Source organism: Loxodonta africana, chromosome 4 (assembly GCF_030014295.1).
Source record: "Loxodonta africana isolate mLoxAfr1 chromosome 4, mLoxAfr1.hap2, whole genome shotgun sequence".
Lineage (NCBI taxonomy): Eukaryota > Metazoa > Chordata > Mammalia > Proboscidea > Elephantidae > Loxodonta > Loxodonta africana.
Window position 1 is genome coordinate 36,356,391 of NC_087345.1, and position 24,375 is coordinate 36,380,765.

Consider the following 24,375-nt stretch of genomic DNA (forward strand, 5'->3'; position numbering starts at 1 on the left):
GCTGGAGGCCCCAAGCTCTGTAACATGTCCAGGCATGAACTGATGGGCGGAGAAATAATTGGGAGGTACCTATTGAACATTAGCACCATAATAAACGTGGCTCATATGGCTAAAAACTAGATTGTATATCCCACAAGGTAACATTCATAATATAGCTCTAATGCTGAAAGAGCAGCTTTTTGAAGTAATAAATGACCTAGGTACAGAAGTCAGGTTTCTGTTCTTATGAGAAAAGACGTTAAACAAAATACAAACTAAATAGCATCCCAGAGGCAAAATCTCTTTGTGCTAAAGCATACAAATTAAGGCTTTACCTTGGTACATGACAAGTTTTAAACTGCATTGGAACACTCCCAACAAATTGTTCACATGTAAGAGTTCAAGCAATTCTAAAAAATTGGTAGCGGGGCTCAGTTCCAACAAGAAATTACACATCTTACATCCTACTTATGCACTTAGCTGCTAGAAGAAAGGTTATTGTAACCTCACTTCCTGAAATACCACCCATGATGTCAGGAATCCAAGCCAGTCAAGGGTAGAGTGCTATAGAATGTGGCTCACTTAAGAAAAAGCCTAATAACTTCAATTTAGCTTTGCTAACTAGAACAAGAATCCAAACATGAAACATTTCCCTGGTTTTCTTTGCTATTAACTTTAAATACCTTTTTGGTCTTTTGACTATGCTGAATATATTTCCCAATAAAAACTACCACCGGATAAAAATCTAAACGTTCCCTTTTTAGTAAATCAAGGTTTCAAGCTGGCAAAATAGTCCCATTAAGTCATGTTCTCACTTAGTGGATCTTTTCAATGTAGGGCGGAAAACAGACAAGGACTAACATGGTCCTATAAAGAAAACAAAATCAAAATATTCCTAAACGTTGTATATTCATTAATGAAGAAAAAATGATTCACTTTACGCATTTGTAGGTTTTGTTTTAGCCACTATGTCAGAAGAAAGTTTCAGTGTAGCAGTTTACAATCCAGACAAGAGGTACTACATTTCCCTACATTAAGTTTAGCTATTTCCTCTCCAGAATTATAACCACAGACATTGAAGTGTAGCTCTCAGATCTGAAAATGTCTTTATTTTTTAGAAAATGGATTTCAGGAGGTTAAAAAGCAATACCAGAGGGTATAGGTGCAGAATTGGTTGTAGTCACTCAAAGCATCCAAGTAGGAATATGGTAATATAAATATCTGAAAAGCATCTCTTAAGTGTTCAAACAAAATGTGTTACTCATTCCTAACTAATTTGAGCTTTATAGCATTTTCCCAGATGGCGGAAAAAAACAGTTAACGTTTCTGAAAGTCCTGAAAGCTTTTTCCTTGGTTAACTTAATTACATTAGAAGGTTTGACTTTGATCAAATTTTTTCCTTTTTAAACATGGATAAAAGTATTACATAGGTCCACCGTTAAAACAGACGATATGTTGCACATTAAATCTGGTATAATGTATTCCAACAAAGCTTAGAAAATAAAGGTGTTGAGGTGGCTTTTGAACTAAGTTTAATAATCATCTCCTCTGCTGACAACTTCTTTACATGTTGGACGCAAGAGTATGGTATGTTCAAATTGCGCTGTATATGATCCTTTAATGTCACACAATGGTGGGTACGGATCTACAATGCCCAAGTCACACAGATTCTTCAGAGCCATCAAGTATTTACTTTCTCCCAAGCGATCCAGCCATCTGCGGCAGAAGGCAAGGGTGCCAAAGTTTTCGTTGATGACATTTAACAAGTGTTTTGTTCTTGGAAGCCTGGGAGGAGAAATTCCGAGATTAATAGTTGGCTGCAAAGTTACCAACTCAAAGATTTTCCCATTAAAAAAAAATTCAAACCTTATCTGGGTCTTCACTGAATAATCAAGATCCAAAGAACTCTTTTGTTGCCTCTTTCAACAATCAAAAGCAGAGTGTATAAATAGTCCCGTACCTAATTATGGATGCCAGCTGAATAGGAGACCAACTGGAGGCCATCTTACCATGATTGTTTCCTGTTTGTATATGTGTGTGTGTTAAACTCCCAGTACACACTCATCTAGAGAGTACAGTGGGAATGAATATCCTTTTTGTCTATTAAGCTCAATGCATTGCATTAGGTGCAAATCTATCCTTAACTATCTTCCCCAAAAGCATAAAAAAATAAATGTAAATAACAAAAACATAAAGTTTACCAATGGGAAAATATTAAGAAAAAGCTAGAAATGTTAGCATCTGAAATTATTACTAGAAACTAGATCTGAAAAGAATTATTTGCCTGTATTATCTCCAACTCAGTGGAAAGTTTTAGGAGGCCATTTTCTGTATTTCAGAAACCAATAGGACTTACTGTTAGGAGGTACAACTGTACATTATGAAATGTATCACCTTGAAAGTTTTTCACTTTTTAAATGCTGGGAAAAGAAACTTAATAGTCATATCAAAATCAATAGTCTCACCTTATTGGCACATGTCCAACATCAAAATTTTTCATGTAATGGGAACATTCCATATCATCATGAACCACACCTTTTCCTGTGCTACCAAAGGTTTCAATGGCATACACTTCTCCCTCCTTAAAAAATACAAAGGTCAAGGGGAGAGAAGAAAAAATGTAAAACTAATTACAATTACCATCTCAATTTCAGGCTGAAATATTCCCTACCCTGTGTTAGCAGCAGCATGAAAAAATCCCCTGGTATTCCTTATCCACGCTGCTTTATCATCTTAGCACTTTTTTGTCTATCTGTGCTCTCCTACCCCCAACCCCCATTAGGAAGTAGGCTTTACACGGGTTGGGGCTTCTTTGTTTTGTTCACTGCTATGACTCCAGTGCCTAGTAAAGAGACTGGTACATAGTAGATGCTCAATAAATACCAAGTGTTGAATAATTAATCCTTTGACAGCTACAACTTCCAGTTGATTCAGCCAGCACTGGTCTGACCAGATACACTTTGCACACTCACATGGCCCAGCTCCCTGCCATGGTGGATAGGGATGGCAAGTTTATTTTGCTAAACATACTGTATATTTTAAACTGACAGATCACTAGCTTTAGTTTGGAAAAAAAATCAAAATGCTTTTCACAAAAGAACAAGTGTTCATATATAATACCTCCATCCTTGTTGCCTCTCCTCCTTTCACAATGGGCACTGTTTTCCCAGCATGTATTCTGTATGGCCCAATGGAATGTCCATTTAGATTACGGATTGGTTTCACTGTTATAATACATAGAAAAATAATAGTTATTTGGGGTCTCTAGAAGCACAAACAGACGCTTGGCTTTTTGGAACAGAGTTCAAGTATTTATTTAAAAATAAGATATGGCACTACTAGATAACCTTAAGGTAGTTAAATATGAATTGGAAATCTAGTAGAATACAAAAAGATTATTGATTAAAAATTAGAAGGGGGATGGAGAAAAAAGAATTATGGGATGAGGACACAATGGGGGTCATGAAAGGGTGTTATTTTCAAGATAAAACAGTATTATATGCATAATGATTACAAACATGAAAAACGTGTTTGTATGACTATGGACCAAAAGGGAATATGACACTGACCTTCTATTAAGAGTGAAAAAAAAATTTGGGAATGGATAAGGCTGACGACTGATCATGACAACCACAGTTAATGCCACTGTACTGTACATGTGAAGATTGTTGAAATGACAAATGTTTTGTTACATGTACATTTACCACAGTAAAAAAAAAAAAAATATATATGAAAATGAGGATGCTGTGTTTAAATGGTAATTATGAAGTCTTGTTTTATTATTACATCATTTCAATATAAATGTTAAAAAAATCTAAATTACCAAATGTCTTGAAATCAATGGTAGAGATAATACACACTGTGGTTTATTCATACAATGGAACACTATTCAACAATAAAAATGAAAATCTAGGGATACATGCATGCAACAACTGGAATAAAACCTAACGATAACGTGAGCAAAAGAAGGATAATGATACACAGTGTATAATCCTGTTTATATAAAGTTCAAAATTAAGCACAATTAAGCTACTGTTTAGGGATGTATAATTAGGTAGTAATGACATAAAAGCAAATACAAATCGTTTAACAGTCTCGTCAGTGGCTCACTAGAGAAAGTGTGCAAAACTGGGACAGGGTATACGGTGTGTGGGCTTTTCTGGAATGCTGGGAATATTCTATGTCTTGAAGGGTGAGGTTATATAGCTTTTACGACTGTTAAGTTGGATCTTTATGATTTGTGCATTTTCAGTGTTAGTTATATTTCACAATACCAAAAAAAAAAAAAAAAAGACATTGCAGCACTACTCATAATTGCTAAAAGGTAAAAACCTAAATGTCCAGCAACAGATATACAAATGCAGTATATACAAACAATGGAATATTACTCAGCTGAGAAAGGACGTTCTGGTACATGCCACGACACAGATAAACTTTGCAAACATGCTGAGTGAAATAAGGCAGGTACAAAAGAACAAATATTGTATACTCCCATTTATATGAAATATCTAGAATAGACAAGTTTATCCGTGCTTACTGGGGCAGGAAAGAGAAGGAAAAGGGGAGTCACTGCTTAAGGGGCACTGAGTTTGTTAAGGACAATGGAAAAATCTGGAACCCAACAGTGGTAAAACTTGAAAGGGCTCACTACCCCTCTTCTTACTCTCTCATTCCAGGACTTTGATCTGCCATTTTTCTCATCCTGGGTACCGTGGTGAATCATCCAAATGGTAAAACTTCAGGTCTGTTCCTGTTTTGCTGAGTCGGCTGTAACCGAACTGGTTATACGCTTTCTCTAAGCTCAGTCAGACCTGCCTGACCCCAAAGTGTGCTTTCTTCATCCCACAATACCTCTTACTCAAATATGAGCAGCCTTGGAGTATTTTTGGTTTGTACTGGGTTGGGGATCTGTAAGAGAAGAGTACCTAAAAATCAAAGCGATAATGAAGCTAAAAATACAGATGAGAGAGAAGAATTAATGTTGTTGCCAAAGGGTCTAGGCAGGAAGAAGGGTAATGAAGCTGTGAGAGAGTGGCACATTGGGGAAATGAAAAGTATCAAGAGAATTGAAGTCTTGATATTAAATAATAGATACAATAGAAGTAAAGAAAAGGAAAGAGCTGGAAATAAAAAGAATGGCTGTTGTTTAAGAGAAGAAAATTGTAGTAAGTTTCAGTATTTGGACACAGGAAGGGACTGTTACGGAGGCAAAAACTGCCAAGGTGGTCTAGAAACTGATGATGCCTAGGTGATAACTGGATTGCCCATACAGATATTGAAGCCACCTGGCATGCCAACAGAGGTTAGGGTGGTACCAGGAGTCAAGGTCAAGGACTAGAATGGACTTCAAAAACAAGGATAGGCAATGTCAGATCTCAGAGGAATGCAGAGAATGCTGAATGACATGAGTTTATTGGGAGCAAGAAGCAAGCAAGGGCAAGGAAGACTATAAAAGAGAGACAGAATCTAGTTATGGGAAATGTATGAAATGTTCTATTAAAAAGTTATTAGAGCAGGGGTAACAGAGCAATGAGCATAGATTGGAAAGGAGGATGGTGGCCATGGGGGTGTCAGACAGACCACAGGAGTTGAAGAAGGGACATACCAACTGAGATGACTAGAGCACCAGCAAGCACAGAGCCTCCGGGACCATATCCCTAAGGCAGCAGGCTGGGAAAAACTAGGAGGCAAAAAGGAACTGAGGAGGACTAAAGAAGGGACACAGAAGGAATTAACTGGCCTTCGAATTCTGAGCACAATTCCTCATCCTCCCCTCCAAAATTGGGAAGTGATCACTGGATAGAGCCTCTAGCTTCTTTCTGAGCCTTGATCTTGTTAGTCATAGAAAACCTAGTCCGCATTTTGGCCACACTCGGAGTCTTATTTATCAGCTAACAGAAAAGCTTGGCAACAGCTCCTCACTAGTGACCACAGTACTCTTAGAATGCCCTGAGCAGGTCAAATCCCATCTTCTTTCTTTGTATCTTCAAGATATAAAGGTAAAGCAGCTGACCCAAAGAAAGCACTCAATTTATACAATTAGTTCTGCACAACAACTCCCATGCATTTCAAAATAAGATAAAAATTTTAAACAACATACCTTGGTATGTCTTCCCATCTATTTCAACTTCATAGGATTCCATAACTTCTTGGATGGCCTCACCAACGTCACATAGACGAACATCAATTCCAGCACACTAAAAACAGAATTATGTATACTTTGTAATCTGAAAGTGCAGAATTTTACAGAAATTTAATTTCTTCCTAATATTTTAAAATAATGGACAATTAGAAAAACTGCTTTGTACATTACAACTTCCTCTATAAAAGCCCTTGGTATCCCAGTCCACCCAGTGCCCCTACTCACCTAAGACTTTCAGAACAGGGGACCAGGTTTTAATCACCTTAAGCCCAAAGACCTCAAACAGAATATGAAGTAAATGCTTAAAATGGTGCTTATAGTTCACATACCTTTATTCCAGTGTTAGTGGCATCTTTTACAGCTTTCAATAACATATCATATTTGGGATTAAAAGTGACAGTAAAAGCACAGTCAATAATCCTACCTGAAAGAGAAAATTGCTCTTTAAGTTTACTTATCAGCTAGTTAATTTAAACTACTTTATAGCACTTACTCTATTAACCTTACTAGTTAACAGAAAAAATAAATAAAATGAGGGACTCAAATAAGGGCAGTACCCCAAATACCCAGGGAGCATTCATAATCAAAAGGGCAAAAAAGTATATACGGTTTTAGAATGAAAAGAACAATTCCAGGATTAGTACATACTACTCCAAGGCAATACCGATTCAGTACTCACACAACCATGAGAAAGATAAACAGAATAAAATCAAAGCAAGAAAAGATTAGGGAACTAAGGAACAGCAAGGTACGTGTTATGGATCGAATTGTGTCCCACAAGATATGTTGAAGTCCTAACCCCTGTATCTGTGAATGTGACCTTGCTTAGGGAAAAAAGATTTTTCTTTGTAGATGTTATCAGTTTAAGGTTCACATTTTGGAATAGGTCCTAATCTCTTCTGAGAGGTGTCTTAAAAAAGGGAAGAACACAGAAAGTGACACATGAGGGAAGGCATCATGTAAAGATACATCTATAAGTAGCAACGGAACACCAAAGATTGCAAGCACAAACCAGAAGCTAGAAGAGGCATGGAAAAGTCCCTCTCTCTAAGCCCTCAGAAGGAAACAGCACAGTAGACAACCTGATTTGGGCTTCCAGACTTCAAAACTGTGAGAAAATAAATTTATGTTCTTTAAAGTCACTTGCTTGTGATATTTTGTTACTGCAGCCCTCAGAAACGAAGACAGTGGAGCAGAGAAAATGTACAGGGCTATATGACCCCAAGCACAAATCTTGACTAGCTTCTCCAGTTTAGTATAACCTTAGCTAAGTACTTTATCTAAATTTGCTTTCTCACTTGTGAAGTGAGAATAACAAGGTACTTACCTCACAGAGTTTTGGGGAGAATTTAGAAAAACTATTTAAAGGTTCTAAATAAATGTATGCTGTTATTATTCCAATAAATAATGTCTGAAACAAAGACCTGAATCATTAAGAAATGTAGAAGTCCATTTTTCATGCCTTGATACAAAGTATAATAAGCCTCAATAATCCAGTGGCTTTCACCTTACCCCAGTTAATGGGACTGCTTTAAACTAAATCTGCCTCAACACAGTTATTATAATATAAAGTATTGAGGTAAGAACAAAATTTGGGAGTTCAGTATCTACAGCTCCATTCAACAGAGACAAGTTTTGGGGAACGGGGAGAGCAGAGTAGGAGTTATTTCCAAGGACTCACCACTTATATGTGTTCCAAAGTCTATCTTACAGATGTCATCGTACTGTAATACTGTAGTGTCACCAGCATTGGGAGTATAATGGGCTGCACAGTTATTGAGCGAACACCCAGTAGGAAATGCCAAACCTGCATTTAAGCCATTCTCTTTTATTAGCTTGCGTGAACAGTCTTCCAACTTTTCACTAAGAAAAAAAGAAAAGGGAATTTGTTTACATTTACATTCTTACCTTTATATCCCTCATAGCTCAAATTCAGAAAGCTTATTAAATAATTACTTGTATTGGTTTTTTTCACACTGTCCTATAAATGTTTTCTGTCTTATTCAAGTTACTGCAAAATTTTAATTTCTTAATCTGAATAATTTTAGATAGCAAAAGAACAGATTTCCAGACAGAAAATAAGCATCAGTCTAATGTGTGTATTTGCATGTGTGCATGAGTATACATGTGTACAAAATATGGTGGCTGAGGTACAAGTTTATGTTGCTATTATGGTTTCCTTCTTACATCTATATTACTATAAGAATTTAAAAGAGATTTCTAGAATATTTATTTGAAATAAAGTTTTTGCAAAGTGGTAATGAACGCCAAGCATTTCAAAGAACTAAAAAAGTTGTCTGAAAATCATGTTCTTACAAAGACAATCATTTTACCAGATTTCTATCATTGTCATCCCAGGCTTGATCCAGCTCATAACATATTTTCTAACTTGTCGATGTGCTTCTGCAGCTTCTCGAAAATCATTCCAAATCTCTTCACTAGCTTGATCTAATGCTTTCTTTTCTTCACTTGTAATTCTCCAAGCAGCTGTTCTCCTTTAGAGTAGACATAACACAGTATTAGTCCATTTAAGAAACAGCAAAACAAGCATAAAAGCTAAGGGAGATAAAAATATACTAGGTAATTTAAGACATTTAGAAAAAATAAGTTACATTTTCAGTTTCTTTGATTAAATGTCAACCAAGTTTCTGAACTACAAGTAGCTGCATACTTGCACTCAACACAAACTGAATTATACCTTTCATAAGACTTTTGGGGGAAATAAAATCCTCGAGGGAGTTTTCATTTATAGGCAAAGGGACTAATATGCTGCCAACATAAAATAGGAAGGAACGAGAGAACCAGAAAAATCAGAAAAGTTCTAGAAAGTAAAGCAGGTGAAAAAAACATCATCCTTCTACTCAGGGTAATATTTAGTTAAGAGGCTTCAGGGGAACACACCAAAAATTAGCATTTAACTTTGCTAATAGAGCAAATACAAATTCAAAGACCTGACGTGGCTACCTACGCATGTCTTTCTCAAGACAGATAATACCATGTGTGCTTTTGCAGGATTTTTCTAATTGTGTGTGTGTATCTATACCTCTATCTTATCTATTTATTTATTTATTAGAAGTTATCTTCATTGAAAGATATGACTCATTAAATTAAAAAATGTGTCTGTATATACATATATATATATATATCCAGGGGTAACAAATTTTTGTACTCAGCATCTGAGAAGGAGGTGTTCCACTAATGACCTTTAAAGTAGTACATTTTCAAAAACATTGTTTTAGAATAAAAATCTTTCTAAAATTTGTTACAACTTTCAAACATTCTTAAAAAGACTGAACACAGAATTCATAATCACTGAATCACTGACGTTTAACAACATTACACTGAACTGTAAAAATGATGCCTCCAAAGAGTTACTCCTACTTGCCTCTAAACCAGGATTGGCAAAGTATGGCCAAATCTGGCCTGGTGCCTATTTTGTAAACAAAGTTTTATTAGAACATAGCAATACCCATTCGTCCACAGCTACTTTCATGCTACAGCAGCAGAAATGAGTAATCTTCAAGGCCTAAAACATTCTCGACATAGTAAAATATTCACTATGTTTTGCAATATTAAAAAAAAATTTTTTTAACCCAACTCTGCTATAAACTAAAGGTCCCTAAGTTAACACCCCAAAATGCTTTGAGTTTTGCTGTGTCATTTTTCAAGTACATAATTCCTCCCTACTGCTGTTGTTACTGTGTGCCAACATCTAGCACCCCTAATTTGCTATAAGTCCCAAAAGGGCTATCTTATGAGAACTTTGTGGCAAAGGGGTACTTAAGCATCACAGAGGCTTCTCTGGCTTGTTTTCGTTTTGGAAATGTATTTTGTATTTACTGATGTTATCTGATGATCGAAATATCACAGCACCATCAATTTAAAGTCAGTTTTAAACTCCAGAAGTATTCAAATGTATATGAAATACTTTTATAGACATAGTGAAAACTCAGAGCCAACTTCTAACTAAAGTGCTCAAAGGAACACTTGGTCTGCCTCCTAGATCCTCAGACTAGAAAGCAATAGGGTTAAGATCCTCTAAAAAGTAAGGTGGCTCAGTATTTTTCAATTGCAATACACTTAAGGTTATTCACTCATACTGGGGCAGGCAAGTTAGATAAAAAGTTGCCAAAGTCTTCTAACCTAGTTTTAACTCCAACCCTTTCCTTCCCACTAGTCCAGAAATCTTTCCTTAGAACTAAAAACCTGAATGTTCTAACTATAAACCACTTTCAGGCATAAGGGTTATAGTCCTGAATCAATGTTTAAACAAAACACAATTCTTCACCTCTTAGGCCACAATTCTAGCACATATGTTACAGCTGCACTTAGTAGTAAAGGCTGAAGCACCTGCCTCAAAAGCCAATGGTTTTGTGAAAACAAAACCACCAGCAAATACTTAGTCCAGAATGATAAGAAGAAAAGACTATGTCCACCAAGAACTTCCTATGACCTTGCCATAGAAACCATACATCTAGGGTCTTAATCAACTCCTGTTCCTGCTCCTATCATATCTAGCCCTGAGATTCTTTAAATTCACTTGTTACAGGTTAAAATTGTGAGTGTAATGAAATCTCAAATGCTGTTTTATTACACTTTAGAACATGATACAATAAAGATTTTCAATATTAAAATCAACCAATTTCACATGAAGGTCTTGCATTTCTAAAGACTGCATGGCTGACTCCTAGAAGCAGTGGATTCTTCAAAAGATTACAAAATGATCTGCAACAATCAGAAGCTGCACTGAAGAAATTTTTTTTGCTAAAAGTGTAGTTCAAATTGAAAAATCATTAGCGATACTTGAGAAACCTACTGGCAGGGTCTATAATTACATTTTCAGGCCCAAATGGAGGACGAAAACAAATTACATTATGAAGGAGCCTCTCCTTTTTCCTCCATTTGATCTTTTGATATTCAGTCTATTCAATAAAAATACAGAAGTTAATTAAATATGACAAAAAACATAACCATTCTCAGCTCATAACAATTATTCCAAAAGGCAATTAATCAAATGGACCAAGGCAGAGCAGAAATGCTTTTTAAATATATTACTATGTCTGTAAAGGATTCCCTGGGTGGTGCAAACAATTAAGCACTCAACTACTAGCCAAAACGCTGGCAGTTCAAACCCACTCAGAGGCACCTTGGAAGACAGGCCTGGCGATTTGCTTCTGAAAGGTCACTGCCTTGAAAACGCTATGAAGCACAGTTTTACTCTGTACACATGGTCGCCAGGAGTTGGAATCAATTCCATGGCAAACAACATGTCTATAAACAACTATCAAAACTATTGCTTGAAAGACAATCTTTCTACGGAGTTTAGAGGGTATGTAAATTCCTCACACCTCTTTGAGATGTACTGAGTCTTCAATATTTCACCATTTTCACCAGAAGAAAAATAAATAAGTAAAACAAAAAAATACAAAGGTCTCTGATTATTAATTTCAGATAGCCATAAGTACTTCTGAATCCACTGCATGAATAAATTAAAAGCTAATTACATTTGTATTTTTAAAGCAAACGAGCACTTGTGGTGCAGTAGTTAAGTGCTTGGCTGCTGACCAAAACTTCAGGGGTTTGAACCCACCAGACGCTCCCCAGGAGAAAGATGTGGCAGTCAGCTTTCATAAGGATTTTTAGAGCACTATTTTTTTTATATCCTATAGGGTCGCTTCACTATGAGTCAGAATTGACTCGACAGCAGTGGGTTTGTTTTTTTTGTTTTTTATATGCCATATTTACAAAAACTATTAAAAAAAATGCATTGCCTATAACACAAAAATAATTTTAAATGCATGCAAACATGACGACTCCTTCCTCCGAAAACTGGTGCTTAAAGAGAAAAAATAAAGCACTGATCCTGCCTTTAAGAAGAAACTATAGTTGTCCCCCCGTTGATGAGAGAAAACTCTTCTTATAGAAGAATGTCAGCTAACGAACGTGGAAGGAATGAATTAGAAATTAATCATTTTATAGTCCCCAATGAAATAAATGATAAAGCTAGAATCACCAATGGCTATTAAAACAATTAGGTGAAAGGCTGTTGAAGGATAGGTCAATGGTATTAAAGTACCCCCACAGGTTACTTGGAAATGCAAAAAGAAAACAGTACCTTTAAAAAGGAAAGAGCTGGCAGTCACATTAACCAAGTGATCAAACTCAGTAAAATTAATGGTAGGACAAACTGATACAGCATCTGATGCAATGGAATATGATAATGGAGTACACAACATTACTTATGGTATAACTCTTATCAAAAAATTTTAATCTAAATCCCATCAAGCTGTTATACCTAATTTCACTGTACACAAAATACATGTATAGAGGAAAAAGTTTAATGACACCTCAAGGAAACAACTGAATAATTCCCGGAATGTGAAACTTTCTAGAACTGGCCCAGCCTCTTCAAAAAGTCAATGCGATGGTGGGAAAGAGAAGCAGCTGGGACCCTAACCATACGCAACACACGAACCTTGATTAACCCAAAAATCCAAAGGCGTTGCCATCAATTGCGACTTACAGCAACCCTACAGGACAGAGTGGGAAACCCTGGTGTCATAGTGGTTAAGAGCTACAGCTGCTAACCAAAAGGTTGGCAGTTCAAATTCACCAGGTGCTCCTTGGAAACCAACTGGGGCAGTTCTACTCTGTCCCATAGGGTCGCTATGAGTCAGAATCAACTTGAGGGCAACCGGTTTCCTGTTCCTTTTTTTTTGTATAGGATAGAGCAGAACTGCCCCATAGGGTTTCCAAAGCTGTACATCTTTACAGAAGCAGATTGCCACATCTTTCTCTCGTGGAGTGGCTGGCTGGTGGGTTCTAACCGTCAATCTTTTGGTTAGCAACCAGAGCATTTAACCACTGTGCCACCAGGGCTCCATGATCACATCCTGCTTTTGTGCAAAAGTGGGTAGAGGAAACGGCTAAAAAGATGCTCTGAATACAACTGGAAAAAATCTAAATATGAACTAGGTATTTACATGATAGTTGCAAATTACTGTTAATTAGAAATGATAATTTGAAGAATGTCACTTTGGGGAGATGCTTGAAGCTTTTAGAGGTGAAGAGTCAAGATGTCTGAGAGTTATTTTTAAATGGCCCAGCAAAATCAGAAACTCAACAACAAGAACAAGACATACATATACAGAGATAAAGCAAACACGGCAAAATGTTAAGAACTAGTCAATCTATGCAATGAGTTCATTATAATATTCGTTCAACCCTTTCTGTGTTTGAAAATTCTTATTATAAAGAGTAGGAAACAATGTAAGGATATTTATCTGCCAGCACTGTTCGTAGTAGTAACTAGAAAGAAACTATATGTAAAATAAAAGAGAATTGGGCAAATAAATTATGGTATATACAGAGTACATTATTCAGGCATTAGAAATACTGTGGGTTTCTTTACTGCCATGAAGCAAATTTAAAAAGGTACTATAAAACTCTTTTGCAGTGTAAATCTATCTTGAAAATATTAACTGCCTGTCAAAAAGTATAGAAAATCAATGGCTTTCCTCCCCTCTACCAATTAGCATCCAGAAATGGAAACAGGAATTAAAATATCTCATTCACATCACTAACAAAACTCATAAAACACTTAAGAATAACTTTAACAAGAGACAGGACCTACCTGGAAAAATATACCTTGACACTGGATAATAAGAGAATGTGACAGAATTATTAATTTTCAAAAACTAATAAACATAATGCAATTCCAATCAGAATTCCACAAGGGCATTTCTGTGTGTGTGTGACTATGACTGAAAACAGCCAAGGAAAGTATAAAAAAAAGAACTACGGTTGAGTGTGTTTGAAGGGGGAAAATGATTTGCCTTACCAAATTATAAGAATACTTCTGACATCAAATCAAAACAGTGCCAGCACAGGGATGGGCAAATACATCAGTGGAGCAGAATGAATAATTAGAAAAACTTCTGGATGAGCAAAAGGTACCATACACAAAGCCAACAATCAAAAGATATTCAAACTCACTGGCAGTCTGGGAAATGTACTGATATATTCTTTGATTCAGGGATCCCACACCTAGAAACTATTACATAAAACTGCCGGTATAAGAGGATACATATGTATAAAGAAAGATGTTTATTGCAGAATGCTTTACAGTAGCAAAAAATATTGGAGACAAAATGAATGCCCACCAATTAGAGAATGGTCGAGCAAAGTATGGTACATTCACACCATGGAGTATTATAAAGCCATTCGAAGGAATATTAGAGCTATTCTGGTCAACCTGGAGGGACTTGCAAAAGGTAACACCAATCAAGGTAGAGGAAAGTGTGCCTACGATTTCATTTTTGTAAAATAATAACCAAAATATTCTCTTTATTGTAAACACAGGCCTGTATGTCCACATATATGAGCATAAAAAATTACAGAAGGCTACCTGCTCGGCGGTTAATATGGGTCTGGAACAAAGAAAAGGAAGAGGAAACAAGCCAAAAAGAGAAAAAAAAAAAAAAAAAAAGATTTTAAAAGATTATACTTAAAAATGTGATTACATTATATGTACTATGGGACTTCATGAATTAAAATTACATGTGTCTGTGACATTTTAAAAATAAATGCTTTAAGGCAGGGACAGTGATTGATGAATTCAAATGCAAAGAAGCCCATGTCCTAAAATACCAGAAACTTATATCCTAAGAGTATTCACAACTGGGTGGGAAAAGAGTTGAAAACATAACATTACGTTCTTTTCTATGTTTAAAGAAAAACAATGATGTCTTTACAGGCCTATAAAATAACAAACACTACAGTAGAAGCTTTCTTGACCAACTATTGCGACCACTGGATTAACCAATGCTCTTGAGTTACTCTCTAAAACATACTGATCAATGCTCACAGTATTCTAAATATTAATGCGTGACAGGCTACTATTCTGAATAACAATAATTATTATCATAGAAGTAGCTAGAATGCTTACAATGTGTCTGTCACTCTTGTAAGTGCTTAATATATGTAATTATTTTTTCTCACAACAATCTGATGAAATGCCCTTTTTATGCAAGAGGGAATGAAAGCACAGACATGGTAAGTTACTTGCTCAAGTCACAAAGCTGTTAAGTGTTAGAGCTGGGACTGAAATGCAGATAGTTTGGTCCTGGCTTCCAATCTCATAACCACTCTGTATATTCTCTCTGAGCAAGCTCCTGCTCACCACATGAAATGTATCCTTTAAGAACACTTCTAAGAATCAGGTGAATTTGTTCCCAGACCTGTTTAAGCCATTTGTACTTGTTACAATAATTCTGAACTGTAATTACTCATTACATAACAAGAATTTGTTTCTGTGAAAACTAAATTGGCTCCTTTGAAAAGTCTCAATTAAGGCAAGTCACCAAAAAATACTTCTGTCAAATGATGTGTAGATAAAAAATGTAAATGGTTTAAAAAAATTGTAAAGATACAGGCATCAGTCCTTACATATTAGTCAGTTCCTGTTCTTTTACAGAAACTCAAATTGGAAACCACAGATAATGCATCATGGATACAGTTTATGGAAAAAGAAGAAAAAAAAAAATGGAACTCCAATGAAAATCTATGCTCAAATATCAAGAGCAGTGAATACAAATAACAAATTTGTTTTAATGTTTATCTACAAAGATTGTTATTTTTAATGATCCCTACTTTTTTTTTTAATTGTGCTTTAAGTGAAAGTTTACAAATCAGGTCAGTCTCTCATACAAAAATTTACATACACCTTGCTATATACTCCTAATTGCTCTCCCTCTGATGAGACAGCACAGTACTTCCCTCCCCTCTATCTCCTTGTGATCCCTATTTTTTTTTTTAAATAATTTTTATTGTGCTTTAAGTGAAAGTTTACAAATCAAGTCAGTCTCTCACACAAAAACCCATATACACCTTGCTACACACTCCCAATTACTCTCCCTCTAATGAGACAGCCTGCTCTCTCCCTCCACTCTCTCTTTTCATGTCCTTTTCGCCAGCTTCTAATCCCCTCCACCCTCTCATCTCCCCTCCAGGCAGGAAATGCCAACATAGTCTCAAGTGTCCACCTGATCCAAGAAGCTCACTCCTCACCAGCATTCCTCTCCAACCTATTGTCCAGTCCAATCCATGTCTGAAGAGTTGGCTTCAGGAATGGTTCCTGTCCTGGGGCAACAGAAGGTCTGGGGGCCATGACCACCAGGGTCCTTCCAGTCTCAGTCAGACCATTAAGTCTGGTCTTATCAGAATTTGGGGTCTGCATCCCACTGCTCTCCTGCTCCCTCAGGAGTTCTCTGTTCCCTGTCAGGGCAGTCATTGGTTGTAGCTGGGCACCATCTAGTTCTTCCGGTCTCAGGATGATGTAGTCACTGGTTCGTGTGGCCCTTTCTGTCTCTTGGGCTCGGAATCACCTTGTGTCCTTGGTGTTCTTCATTCTCCTTTGATCCAGGTAGGTTGAGACCAATTGATGCATCTTAGATGGCTGCTTGCTAGCGTTTAAGACCCAAGATGCCACTCTTCAAAGTGATCCCTACTTTTTTGATAAACCAATCTACTACTGGTCTCAATCATTTTGGGTAAGAGGGCTTGTACTATATTTTCTCTGCAACAAATTCATAAACTTTTAAGTTAGTGGAGCAAAGTCCTGAGAAAAATCAAATCTGCTTTACTGCTAAACTACAACTTTCAAAAGTTAAATTTGAAGTTATTTTATGGTCCTTACCCATCTTGTGTGGGCGGGTACTCGCACTCTTGTCCTTTGGGAAATACACCATTAGGATACAGGTCACATATTGGAACTGAGGGAGGGTCTGTTTGAACTTTTGCTGTGAGATACAAATAAAGTATTAATTTCCATAGTTTAAAAAAAAATTACTTTACATTAGTTTTCTCATTCTTAATGGTTGTTATTATGTCCTTTGCCATCTTCTTACAGTTAAAAACAGAAAACACTTCACCATGCTGGTCACCACCTTTCTGAGTACTGCTGCTTAGAAACAGAAATATTCAAGTCCTCAGAACTCCATTATATTTTCCAACAGGATATGCCTTGACAAAAAGCACACTTCTAATGTAATTTCTTTTCCATTCAGTACATTGGGGGTGGGATAGCATGGAGACTAGGTTTCACAAATAAAAACTAAAGAATCAACAAGAAAATACGGAGTCCTATAAATAAAGAAAAACCACAAACCCATTAGGTATTAAGAAAACAAGAAAAAAAATTTCAAGGGTACACTAGGTGTGAGGAAACCCTGGTGGCGTAGCAGTTAAGTGCTACGGCTGCTAACCAAAACGTCGGCAATTTGAATCCACCAGATGCTCCTTGGAAACTCTATGGTGCAGTTCTACTCTGTCCTATAGGGTCACTAAGAGTTGGAATTGACTCAACAGCAGTGGGTTTTTTTTTTTTAAACATGTTCCTAAGAGGGAGCATCGTTGTTGTTGGGTGCCATTGAGTCGCTTCCGACTCACAGCAACCCAATGTACAACAGAACAAAACACTGCCTGGTCCTGTGCCATCTTCACAATCATTGTTATGCTTAAGCCCATTGTTGCAGCCACTGTGTCAATCCATCTCGTTGAGGGTCATTAAAATTATAAAATCAAAAAAGATCTTAGAAGTCATCTAATTCGATCTTACACTCAATGCAGGAATTTTCTAACACCCCGGACATCCTGACTCCAGACAATAGAGGCACTGTCTCCCAAGCTAATTCATTCATTCTGGGAGAGCTGCAACTGTTAAAGCTCTTCCTACACTAGATCTGTCTCCGTGTTACTTTCACCTAGGAGTCCCAGCCCTATTCTTTGAAGTTATTAAAAACAACAACAAATAACTACCGTCCACTGCTACTGATTGTTTCTTCATCCCTCTAAAGTTGTCTTTTTCTGAGTTAAACAATTCTAGTACATTTAACCACTTTTAAGGATATGGTTTTTCTCACTTTCAGCCATACTGACCAATCTTGAATTTGTCAATATCCCTTTTAAGGTGGTACCAGAATTGACTTATATTAATAGTCCAGATAAGGTAAACTTAGTATAAGATTATACTGTTTATTCTAAAAATCCTACTGCTACTGAGATAACTTAAGACTCCTTGCTTTTTGGTTCACACTGTGCTAGCATTCAAAATTGTTAAGAATTCTTACACTAATTTATTACTGTCCCTGTTAAATTTCTGTTTGTTAATGTCAACCCAGTGACCCTGATCTTTTGAAATCTTGGTTTTTGTCAACCAAATTATCACCTGGTCACCCCCAGCTTTATCTCATAAGATACAATCTGATAAGATGCCTTTTACATTATCCACAAATCATTAAGACATGACAGTTAAAGAACTCAAAAAGATCAGTAACCCAGCCCAGTGCCATCGAATCGATTCCGACTCATATAGAGCATAAAAAATTTGTTATCAAAAGGTCACAGTTCAAGTCTAGCCTTTACGACTTATTAGCTGTGACTTGGACACAAATGGCTAAATGGTGCCAAACCTCCATTTGTTCATCTATAAAATGAAGAATCAGATGAAATCTTGGATGACCTTTGAAAATTATAATATAATATACCATATCCAACTGATTATATAAAACTATGTATAACCTATAATAATCTGAACTTCAATTATTGTTAATATTATTTTTCTTTTACTTTATAAAGAAAATAAGGCAAAGTGGTTGAGTGAACTGCTCATGATTATATTATTTAGGATTATCCAGAAGTGATTTAAGACTGCCTACAAGAATATCTAAAATACACAAATATGATACATTCGAAGTAAACCAGAAAGCAAAAATCAAATCAAGGAAAAGAATGGAAAAAAGAATCTGAAATAAGGGCAATACAAAACCACAGATTTGGCTCTAAGTCCTCTAGTAGCCAACATAAAAAGGGAAGCCAGGTTACTTGCCTAGTTGACAGTGTTTCTGATTTAAAAACAGATCGACTACTTAGAGACGCACATTACTCTTGATACCAGCACAAGAGCCCCCCGCCCCCGCCTCGCCAAAAAAAAAAAGTCTCTTGAGAGTGCTCATAAAGAAAAAGAATGAACAAGAAATTCAACATCTTCAGAGGAGGTACAATAAAAATTGACGACATCATACTAAAGCGTCTGTCAGTAAAAGAACTCTATCAAGGACAAATACAGCCCCTTCACACTTCTCCCACTTGGCCTGCCTTCGTTGAGGGGCAAATGTTAGACTAATCAGGAGAAACAGTATTTCTTATAGTCACACTTTTGTAACAATTTTGGATGGAAGTAATAGGACATCACAATCCCTGGCAGATTCCTGAAAAACAGGGAACCTGTGCTCATTAAACACAAACTCACGCACCTTCACAGGTTAGAGACAAGAATGGCTTATGAGAGTAGCAAGGATGAACAGGAAGAAACACACCATGGGAATAATGACTGACAGAGCCAAGAGCTTTTAACTTTTTCTGTCAACACAAAGAAATAAAAATGGAAGCCAAGCCCCCAAAATTCTGATTCACAGAATTTTGGCCTGAAAGATTTTAAAGAAAGGTGTAACCAGACACTCTATGGTCCTCAATAGGCCAAAGGCATCTTAAGTATTCTGAATCTCTTGGTTGAGATTCAGAATACTATACAGTCTCCCTAACATGTTTTCATGACCCTGAAGATGTCTGGTTATGCCATTTATAGAAACAAAACATGAGTGAGATCATATTTTATGCAAATTCAAATTTACTACAATATAAAAATTATTAATAATCTCACTATGCACAAATTTTAAATAATGGGATTCCTCATTTAATATTCATCAAGAATCTCCTAATTCCAAAGATGGCAGTAAGCCTCAAACTGTGTTTACCCTATTACCACATAGTGGCACCATTTTAACCATTCTTGGAGAGAATTTTTCTTTGAATTATACAAGTCTTAAATTATAAAATTTCTAGAAACTAGTACTAATTTGCAGTAAAATGCAACCAACCTGTATAAAATCCCTTAGCTGCATAACAACTAAAGAAAATACCAACAAGACTGTTAAACTGAAGTATTTGCTAGTTATTGATTTTACCAAAATTCTACCTCTATTAAGACTAGGTTTATTTCCCTCACATATACCGGATCTTAAACAATTTGAAACCTATTCTTCAAACCTGCCAGACAACAGCCACTTCTAACTTATATCAAGTAAGAGCAACTTAAGACACTAACGTCCTTTCTTCTTCTTCTTCTTTTTCTTCTTTTTTCCAGCTGCTCCATCTCCATCACCATCTCCATCTAAGAAGACAATTTCAGGTACATATTAACTTCAGGTACATATTAACTTAAGCTTCATAAGCAGAAGGATAAAGCAAGCACAAATATACAAGTATGCACATGCACAACTCATCTTAAATAGCATAAGACAAACTTGACCCAATATTCTTAGAAAATAATTTTGTATATTGCTAGCTTTAATTATCAGAATTTAACTTGCGTGATTAAAAGCAGTAGCAAACTTTACTTTGACTTACTTTACTCTACTAAAAAAATTGTTGGATGAGACATTAAGAATAAAGTATTAAATAACTTCCTTTTTAAAAAGCAACGGATAATAACTAGTATTAGTTTAATATCAATAGAATGGCTCTGTGACTTCATCTACAATAATAATAGTTACAGTTTACACCTGCTTGGCAGTTAAACACTTGTATTTCATGACCTCATTTGATCCTCAAAGCACCCCTAAGTTAACAACAAATGTTTATGGAACTTCCCCAAAACATTCAAACTGGTAAATGGCAGAACTGGACCAAAAATATATGTCATTTGATTCTTAATCCAGTCTTCCTGATTTTGTACGGAGGGATATTTGGGGTCTCGTATTTTTTTAAAAACTCTTTCCCTGTAATGTTGTTATCAGAACAAAAATTCTCCTTCTACGTCAAATTATACTCAAAAATCAGTATGGGAGTAAATTGGTCAAACCACATACAGGAGGTACGAGCAACATGGAGCAGAGTGCAATACTCATGTGAATTTTAAAGAATAACAGGAACCATAAAAGAAAACACTGTTACCACTATATTCTTCTATTGTAATTATCACACAAACGTGCAACAGTTGACCCCACTAGTCTGTAAATTCCTTAAAAATTAGACACCATTTTTTAAATTAAGCATGTGGTAAGTGTTCACTATCTGCTCAATAAATGAATAAAAGCTTTTAGTTTATTTTATATTATTTATACTTATTCTTTCACTCAAATGGGAAATAGCAAGCAGCAGTTTAGCAAAGAGAGTGATAACATGATCTATGGCTTACATAGGTTGAACATACAAAGCTGCCAATAATTAGCAATTTTTTACTTACTAACTAAATTGCAACTGTATGTTCAATTTTATAAAATTAATAAGAATCTACTAGTTAGAAGAGTTGAACAGCAACACAAATATGGCTTACTTATTATTATAGACTTGAAAGCCTAGCAAGAAAAATATGAAAAAAAATCTTTTAATGTCCCCCACGTCATATAATCTAATCCACATAATCTGTACTACAACTTTAAAAGTAACCTCATTAAATTAATTTATTCATCCACTCATCCAACCAATAAACGTTTATTAACTGCCAGGCAATAGAGATACAACAGTACACAAACAGTCTTTGCTCTTGAAGAATATTCAGTGTCTACACTATACTAGTGCTACATACAATACCTGAAAACAAATGCTTTAGCACATATCACCACCACCACCCATCCAGTGCCATTGAGTCAATTCTGACTCATAGCCACCCTACAGGACAGAGGAGAACTGCCGCATAGTTTCCAAGGAGCACGTGGAGGATTCAAACTGCCAGCCCTTTGGTTAGCAGCCGTAGCACTTAACCACTACGCCACCAGGGTTTCCCCTACCTTCTAAGTCCTTCTTAATAAGTGAAATGTTATTTCAATTGTGTAGCATATATAGACAATTTTAAACACAGACTACCAAATTCTTCCAGCTGTGTGACCTAGACAAGGTAGTATCTGGCCTCTCTACCATGGTTTACTCATCTTTAAAATGGAATCAAATAGTCCTTTGATACTCCATCATCCTTCTGAAGATAATTATTTTATCCAATGTCTAAGGTCTGTGTTGGCACAGAATAACAACCACAATTTATCGAACTCTTTGTGCCAGGACAGTACTGAGTGCCCTCATAATCAGCCTCTTTTCATGGGAGAGTAAGCTGAACGAAACCAAAAGGTTAAGTAACTTACAAAGGTAATAAGTGGTAGAGCCAGGATCTGAACATTAAACTATATATGCTTATAGTTCCACTCATTGTAGTATATTGCAATTCATAATTTTGTATGTTTATCTTCCACTGGTGGCACAGTGGTTAAGAGCTCAGCTGTTAACAAAAAGGTTGGCAGTTTGAATCTGTCCTATAAGTTGCTATGGGTCAGAATCGACTCGACAGCAATGAGTTTGGTTTGCTTTTTATCTTCCACAGCATCCTAGGAGATCCTCAATAGGTAAGAGACTATTCATATTTATTTCTGTATACTTCAGATGTTTAGCACTTCACAATATCAACTGATACTTGTTGAATAACAACTGCACATCCATATGCAAAAAAAGGAAAAAAAAAACTGAACCCTTGTACTACATATAAAAATTAATTCTAAATGGATTACAGATCTAAATACAACAGCTAATAATACACAAAACTTCTTGAAGAGAGCATAGCAGAAAATTTTCATGACTTACTTGGAGGCAGCAATGATTTACTTCTTAGACAGAACACAAAAAGTATGACCCACAAATAAAAAATTCAGTAAATTGGACTTATCAAAATTTTAAATGTCTGTTCTTTGAGAGACACTGTTGAAAATAATGAAAAGACAAGCCACAGCTTGGAAGAAAATATTCGTAAAACATTTATCTGATAAAGAATTTATAGCCAGAATATATAAAGAACTCTTACAACAACCCAAAAAAACCAATTAAAAAACGGACAATAGATTTTAACACTTCACTAAAGACATGTAGAAGGCAAATAAAAATACAAAAAGATGTTCAATATCATTAGTTATCAGGGAAATGCAAATGAGATACCACTATATACCTATCAGAATGGCTTAAAAAAAAAAACAACAATACCAAGTGCTTACAAGAACGTAGGGGATCCGGAACTTTCATCTGTTGCTGATAGGAATGCAAAATGGTACAGGCACTTTGTAAAAGTTTGACGGTTTCTTTTTTTCTTTGTTTTTATTGCGCTTTAAGTGAAAGTTTACAAATTAAGTCAGTTTCTCATACAAAAACGTATACATACCTTCTAGCTGCTCTCCCCCTAATGAGACAGCACACTCCTCCTTTCCACCCTGTGTTCCCTATGACCATTCAACCCGCTCCTGTCCCCTCTGCCTTCTCATCTTGCCTCCAGACAGGAGCTGCCCATATAGTCTCATGTGCCTACTTGAGCCAAGAAGCTCATTCCTCACCGGAATCATTTACTGTCTGATAGTCTAGTCCAATTCGTTTGAAGAGTTGGCTTTGGGAATGGTTCCAGTCTTGGGCTAACAAAGGGCCTGGGGATCATGACCTCCAGAATCCCTCTAGTCTCAGCCAGACCACTAAGTCTGGTCTTTTTACAAGAATTTGAAGTCTTCATCCCACTGTTCTCCTGCTCCATCAGGGATTCCCTGTTGTGTTCCCTCTCAGGGCAGTCATCGGGCACCATCATCAGGGCACCATCTAGTTCTTCTGGTCTCAGGCTGATTTAGTCTCTGGTTCATATGGCCCTTTCTTGACAGTTTCTTATGAAGTTAAACATATACTTACCATATGACCTGCAATCCCACTCCTGGGTATTTACACAAGAGAAACAAAAAAGACCTGCATGCAAATGTTTATAGGGACTTTATTCCTAATGGCAGAAAACTGGAAACCACTCAAATATCCCTCAACTAATACATAAACAAATTTGGAATGCTATGGAATACTATTCAGCAATAAAAGTGGAATGAACTATGGGTATATGCAACAACTAGATGACTCTGAAAAGTATTATAATAATGAAAAAAGCTACACTCTGTAATGATTCCATTTATGATATTCCAGAAAAGACAAAAACTATAGGGCAAAAAACAGATCAGTGGCTACCAGGAACTGGGGGGTGGATCAAGAGTCAACTGCAAAGGCACAGGTAACTTTTCTATAGAAAAGGAAATGTTAAAATGGAGTGGTCTTTGTCCTGGTTGTGGTGGTGGTTACACAACTGTATAAACCTAACCCACTGCTGTGGAATTGATTCTGGCTCATAACAATCC

General features: G+C 36.2%; 1 protein-coding gene across 2 annotated transcripts in view; it reads right to left on the bottom strand.

The window, feature by feature from the left end:
• Positions 1–1,068: 1,068 nt before the first annotated feature.
• Positions 1,069–24,375, bottom strand: part of METAP2 (methionyl aminopeptidase 2) — a 28,336-nt gene continuing 5,029 nt past the window's right edge. Inside the window, exons 2-11 of one of the 2 annotated variants that reach the window (XM_064283713.1) lie at positions 23,215–23,322; positions 20,286–20,351; positions 16,818–16,920; positions 8,455–8,616; positions 7,803–7,984; positions 6,451–6,545; positions 6,080–6,176; positions 3,100–3,203; positions 2,445–2,560; positions 1,069–1,764 (exon numbers count right to left, since the gene is read on the bottom strand). In XM_064283713.1, the coding sequence (XP_064139783.1) occupies positions 1,512–1,764; positions 2,445–2,560; positions 3,100–3,203; positions 6,080–6,176; positions 6,451–6,545; positions 7,803–7,984; positions 8,455–8,616; positions 16,818–16,920; positions 20,286–20,351; positions 23,215–23,242 (1,206 nt within the window). In that variant the 5' untranslated portion in view covers positions 23,243–23,322 and the 3' untranslated portion in view covers positions 1,069–1,511. The remainder of the gene's footprint in view (positions 1,765–2,444; positions 2,561–3,099; positions 3,204–6,079; positions 6,177–6,450; positions 6,546–7,802; positions 7,985–8,454; positions 8,617–16,817; positions 16,921–20,285; positions 20,352–23,214; positions 23,323–24,375) is intronic. The other variant, XM_064283712.1, reaches the window with a different exon arrangement.